This window comes from Echinops telfairi, unplaced genomic scaffold, assembly GCF_000313985.2.
Source record: "Echinops telfairi isolate 266 unplaced genomic scaffold, ASM31398v2 ScPeMD7_6273;HRSCAF=7185, whole genome shotgun sequence".
Classification (NCBI taxonomy): domain Eukaryota; kingdom Metazoa; phylum Chordata; class Mammalia; order Afrosoricida; family Tenrecidae; genus Echinops; species Echinops telfairi.
This window is the reverse complement of record NW_022110173.1, coordinates 5,161,509-5,167,851: the sequence shown is the minus strand read 5'-3', so window position 1 is coordinate 5,167,851 and position 6,343 is coordinate 5,161,509. Positions and strand designations below refer to the sequence as shown.

The following is a 6,343-nucleotide window of genomic DNA, read 5'->3' as shown; positions in this document are numbered from 1 at the left end:
GACAAGTTCCAAATCTGTGGGTCAGTGGAAAGCTTTAAGCTTCTCCTTACTCACATGGTAGCAGGGATTGGCTAACCTAAAATCTAGAAGTCAGTCAGCAGGCTCTGGAACACTTCCCAAGAACCAGAGGTCAGAGGATGACAACATGAATGTGGGATCAAATGCAGAATTAAGAGAAAGTGAGCTTTGCCAGAACATCTATATACACCTAATCCTCAATTATCAACTACATTATTATCTGATATTTTGCATTTATAACAACAGCAAAAAAATCAGCCAACTAGTTTATGCATTAGCAACATGCGCCTGGCAGCAACAAATACTAAAATGTCAAACGAGAGTAACATTGGCTGTGATGGTTACGGTTACGTGTATTGACATTGTGCAGCCAGTAATCTCAGTGGTTTGGGTGCTATGTATTGATCCATTTGTCATCTGACAGGTGGTCCTCCATCTTTGCATAACAATAAGTTTGTATAATAACTTTGTCTTGGGAACCTCACTAGGTCAATAAGGCAGGATAGGATGGATATTGAATACAGCCCGCACTCCCTTTTCAAATGATTGGTTGCTCACATCAGATCACAAAATGGAGGGTGATCACATACTATCTGTTATCCACTGAGAATTGTGGCTTAGCCAAAGTGACATACAACCTTAACCATCACACTACCAGTGCAGGTTCATGCTAGATGAATTTCAAAGCTTAAGAATCTTTGATTTTTCAGATCCCACTTAGGGTACACTTGTAAATCCAAATCTCAGTAGTGATTTTCATCATTTTTCTGCTCAAGGTGAATATCTGAAACACTAAAATTGCTTTATAGTCCATTGGCATAGTTCAAGCTTAAAGGTAAAATATGTGTTTCAGAGTGCAAACATAGGGTGTAACCCTACAAAATTTGTCCTTTTGTGATTGACTTATTTCAATCTGATTGAATTTCCCACTTGGAAAACACTCTAACTTTGTCTCTTCTTCTTTGAACATTACCATCAATCTGCTAAAACTAAACAAAATTAAAACAATGAAGCCAAATCATAGAATTTGACAAATGGTTCAAGAGTAGAAGAGCCATAGGTCTTGATTTGCTTGGAAGTGTTCCAGTGTACGCCTGTCCCAGGACTATCAATGCTTTATCTGGCTTAGAGCTCCCTTTTCAGTCTCAAAAATGATCACAATTTTAAAAATCAACAAAAAGTAATGATTAATGTACAATAAATGAAATTATTATAATACTGAGTGCTTTCTTTTTCTATAAGAACAAGATATTTATACAATCTGTTGAATTCTTTTTATATAAGTATTTTAGAACCTTCTTCAGAAATAACAATATTTTCTGTTAATTTTACTCCAAGGCAATATATCTAATTGTTGCTAGTATAAATGGAGCATTTCTTTCTTTTTTAGTTTCAAACTGGTGTTTGTTAGTGTGAACAATCTTGATTTTTGCTGTTGCTCTTCATTGATTTTTGGCCCCAGACATATTTTGTTTATACTAATTATTCTGTTTGGATTTTCCAAGATTGGAAATTATATAATCTAAAAATAATCTTAAATGATTTTCTCTCTCTTCATAGGTGTTTGAATTCCAGTTGACTTCAGAGGACATGAAAGTCTTAGATGGCCTAAACAAAAACTTTCGCTATACTACCATTTCATTGTAAGTATCTTTGGTAAAGATATTTGCTTTGATGCATTTTCAGATGAAGAAAGTAGGAGAGTTGTTACCTCAATATCAGGAAGACAGTATCCAATTTTAGGAAGTAATGAGATAGGAGCTTACCCAAAACTCTCAAGTAAGTTCACCTCAAAGCTACTTGCTGAATAAGGAAAAGAGTGAGAGGGGCTCTGCGTTAGCCTGGATATTCAAATACACTCCGTTCTCATTTCCATAAACTGTCTAGGAGAAAACGATATTATTGGTGCATTTGCATCTTCCATCTCTACTACAAATTAGTGGGAATATATTGGGAATATTACAGATGCTGCATAGACTGGGCTTTCAAGAGAATCAAAACCAGTGAAGTGTATACATGTATACATACAGAGAGATTCATGTCAAAAGAATGGCACACACAGTTGTAGATGCAGGCAAGTCCCAAGTCTGTGGGTCAGATGTCAGGCTGGAGGTTTCTCCTAACTCATGTAGCTACAGGAGCTGATGACATCACAGATAAGGTGACAGGTTTCTGGCTGCAGAGTTGAATGAATCTGAAGTCAGCAGGTAAGATGGCAGGCTGCTGACAACTCCTAGGATCAGCAGGCAAAATGGCAAGTCACTGTCTCAAGTCCAAAAATGGAGATAAGAATTGTGTGGGCTGCTGCCTGAGCCAGCATTACTGTGTAACGCCAGTGCTGCCTCTGGCTCGTGGAGCTCCAGCTAAAGGAGAAGGGGGGTAAGTGAGGAGGCGTTGCTGCCATGGCTTCTGCAAAGCAGACTGCCTGCAAATCCATGAGTGGTAAAACATGCAGGAAGCAGCTGGTTACAAAAGCCACTAACAAGAATGTACTTTCTACTTAAGGGGTGAAGAAACCCCATCACTACAGGGCTGGTCCTGTGGCACTTCATGAAATTAAACCTTATCAGAAGTCCGCCCAAATTCTGTTTTGCAAACTTCCCTTCCAGGATTTGGAGCGAGAAACTGCTCAGGTCTTCAAAGCGCAGTTATCACTGTGTTGCAGGAAGCAAGTGAGGCCTACCAGTTGGCGTTTTATAAGACACCAACCTGTATGTTATTCATGCCAAACGTGTAACAATTATGCCAAAAGATATCCAGCAATCACGTCACATATGTGGAGAACATGCTTAAGGATGAACTTTGATGGGAAACATTTCATTCTAAGATTCTCTTCTTCCTGTTACTGGTAGCTCTGAATGATAGGAATGTGGCTTTTCCCACGGTGTCAGAAGGTAACTAAGTATATGATTGTGAATGGAAAATAAGGGACTGAAATCAGGTGTGCTCAATTTTTCCATTTTCAAATGCTTGTGAATTTTTAACCTAATGCAGGAACATGAAGCATTAATGCAAGTCAAAATGTTTCAGTGAACACATTTCCGCAGTTCAACTTTGTAATAATTAGAAATAAAACTGTTAAATTTTTCTGGAGAAAAAAAAAGAATGGAGGTCAGGTTATGGGCCAGATGAAGGAACCACACCCAGTGAAAAACAAGCAAGCCTTTCCACAGTGTGCACATATATTGGAAGCCCACCACACCCCCAAAGCATCTTCCTTTCAATGGGCTCACTCCTTGTAGCAGATCTCAGCAATGGAAGTGATTACATTATATTGAATCTCTTCATGGGAGGTTAAACTAAGAAGCAAAACTAAACCCACTGCCAACAACCGAAGTCCAATTACTATGTCTTACCTGATAACTTCTGAGAATCCTGGCCCAGACAAGTGGACTGAACACCTTAACTATCACAGTCACTTAATGAAATGCTTCCAAAATTGTCTTTGTCATTTTCTTCCCCTAAACCTGCTCAGTTCCTCAAACCTGCTCAATCCAAACCAATTCCATCAGTCTTCTTGTCCAAGCCAGAGATTTCCATCCTCTTCACTAGATCTTGTAAACTTTAGGTCTCAATGCGTGCAGTGTTGTGCTGTTAACTGCAAGGTCAGAGATTCAAGTCCACCATCCACCCTTTGGGAGAAAGATAAGGCTGTGTGCTCCGATAAAGACTTACAGTCTGAAAATCCGTGTATAGGGTCAGTATGTGCCTGAAGCAACTGGGTGGCAGTGAGTGATAGTTTTCAAACCCGGCCTTCCTTTCCATCCCATGTTTGTTCAGGAAAGTAAACTCGACTCCTTGAAAGAATGGCCTTTGTGAGCGTTCAATCCATGGTTTTACTTTCTGAAATATGGAGCTCTCAATGCAAAGGATAAAGAAAGTTAAGAGAAGAAAGATGAACCAAAGAAAGAGAATGGAGGAAAATCTTCAATGTTGGAGACAATAGGCAACCGATAAAAAAAATCTTTAGTATTCCTTCATACTATAAGATTCTAGGACTCAGAGAGGGCACTCACTGTCAATGAAAGAACATTAGGAAGTGTATTTCTTCTGCTGTGGGGATCTTAATTCATAATAGAAATATTGTGATCATGTATGAAAATGGATTCACACAATGATACTGTATTAGTATTCAAAAATGGGCTGAAAATGAATTCACACAATGATACTGTATTAGTATTCAAAAATGGGCAAGTGTATTATTATCATTGGTAATGAATTGTGTTAGTATAGAGAAAGTGAGGAAAATAATAGAGAAAGCATGCAAACAGAGAGGGTGTGGTGTTTTCAGTAATTCTTCTATTAAATATTAATTTCTCATTAACCATATTCTATCACTTTATACTTTGCATTGCTGTTATGTAGTGGGGCCCCTCTTATTGTAGACTCCTTAGAGATGATATCATGTTGCATATATGTATTATAATAATTTCTATTTTAGTATATGTGCTGCTGAAGTGAGCACAATACCAATTTCTGAATAAAGTAATAGATAGCATGTGGTAGGCAGTTACTAGGAAATGAATAAATTAGTAGAGTGAAATTGCTATCAGCCTGTATCACTCTAAAATACTTACTAATATTCTTAATTAATTTTAACTAATAAATTAATTAATTAATAAAATTATATACTGATCATGAAGTTAGATTTATCCTTGCTTAAAACAACACAGAATTGGATTCTCCTTTCATTGAGAAGTCAAAAAAAATTAACAGGATAGTTCTTGGTTGACAGATTTAGCTAAAGGGGGGGGAATATATTTGTACCTCTGGACCTATGCATCTCTCTGTGTTAAATTCCAGGCATGGAAATATAATCTTAACTATTTATTATGTTCCAAAAATATTTATTATAAAATCATGCTAATTAAAGTGAGAAAGGCAGACTTTTCAAGCATCTAGGAAATAAAATATTTGACTTTCAACCTCGTGCTCATTTCACAGAAACCTCTGTTGGGTTAGTAGTCTTTGAGTCTGCATCCTGTGTTGTGCTTTCTCATTCTAGTGCTATGGACCACCCAAATTACCCATTTTCTGAGGAGTATTAAGAAGGAGGCCTCTGTGATAACTTCTTCCACAAGTCCCTGCATGTGGATAGACTACGGAAAGTATCTCAGAGGTTGGTGGTTAGAGACAACACCTCTGATTTAATCCACGTGGCTTGGCAACTCACACATAACCACATCAGTCCCCCTGGGAAGGCTCTAATTTCTTATCACTTGGGAAAAGATAATAAAGTTTTCCCCCCTAACTATGCTTATCCACTCTGGTCTCTGTTATTTGTGTATTTTGCTTCCTGTTTCATTTAGGCAGAAAACCTGGGCATCGAATTTTGGAAATAGCGGGAGAAAGCTCTAAACAACTTTATAGGTATTCCTGGAATGGGACTGAGAGAGGAATTTTCAGCTTCTAGCAAAGTATTAACTGGCAGGGATCTATTCGTCAGTGATTCCCTTAGTGAGCTTTTGAGATTCAGGAAAGCTTATTGCACATAGTTGGGAAGATGAGGCACACACTGAAAAGAAGACAAACACACAAAGATTCGCACTCATTTAACAGATGATCAGAGCTTCAGGAACTGGGGAACAAGAGATCACTGTGGCAAGGCTGACCATAGAGCGGAAGGGGAACCAGCCAATTTGGAGGTTAGAACTCAAGTGTTATGTAACAGTCCTTTGGGAGTAGAGTACATCCTCTGCTTAGGAAATGTTGGCAAATGTTCTTTTGATATTTATAGCTTGCACATAAAAGGAAAGTTTTCATAGTGTTCACCAAAAAGCCCAAGCCGAAGGTCAGGCCTTGAGCTATGAATGAGTGTCCAGGTCACAGTGATGACCTTGCTGAGCTATGCAGGGGCAGGAAATAAAAAAGTAATGGACAAATTCAATTACCTAGACATTTAATATCACATTTCTCAAATTATCTTAGGTTGTAATATTTAATGTCATATATATATTTAACCCTCCTGTTGGAAATAAAGTAGGTAGATTTATAAATACACAACACAAATGATCCTAAGCCTGAAATATTTCATGTTAAGCCACCAATAAAATAACTAATATGTTTAGTAAATCAATTCTCTTATATTTTTAAAGATCCCTTTAAAATAGTGAATGTAAAATATCACAAAGGTCAGGTGTGTTGATTTTAAGGAACATATTCCCCCAAAAAATGTACATCTATTTTTGTGTTAGTCCATGTATTAGCCTGGGAGGACTAGAGAAATTCACAGACAATCATATGTGTATCAGAAAGCTTTATATAAAAGAGCAATCGTATATGGAGAAAACATCTAAGAAGGGTTTAAGTTGATTCACTAAAACAA

General features: G+C 37.5%; 1 protein-coding gene and 1 pseudogene across 2 annotated transcripts in view; both read left to right on the top strand.

Moving 5' to 3' along the window:
• Positions 1-5,269, top strand: part of LOC101653259 (aldo-keto reductase family 1 member C1-like) — a 25,359-nt gene extending 20,090 nt beyond the window's left edge. For both annotated transcript variants that reach the window (XM_045295887.1, XM_013006662.3), the window contains exons 8-9: positions 1,579-1,661; positions 5,024-5,269. In XM_045295887.1, coding sequence (XP_045151822.1) covers positions 1,579-1,661; positions 5,024-5,066 — 126 coding nt within the window. In that variant the 3' untranslated portion in view covers positions 5,067-5,269. The remainder of the gene's footprint in view (positions 1-1,578; positions 1,662-5,023) is intronic.
• LOC123522366 lies at positions 1,685-5,017 on the top strand (annotated as a pseudogene).
• Positions 5,270-6,343: the final 1,074 nt, after the last annotated feature.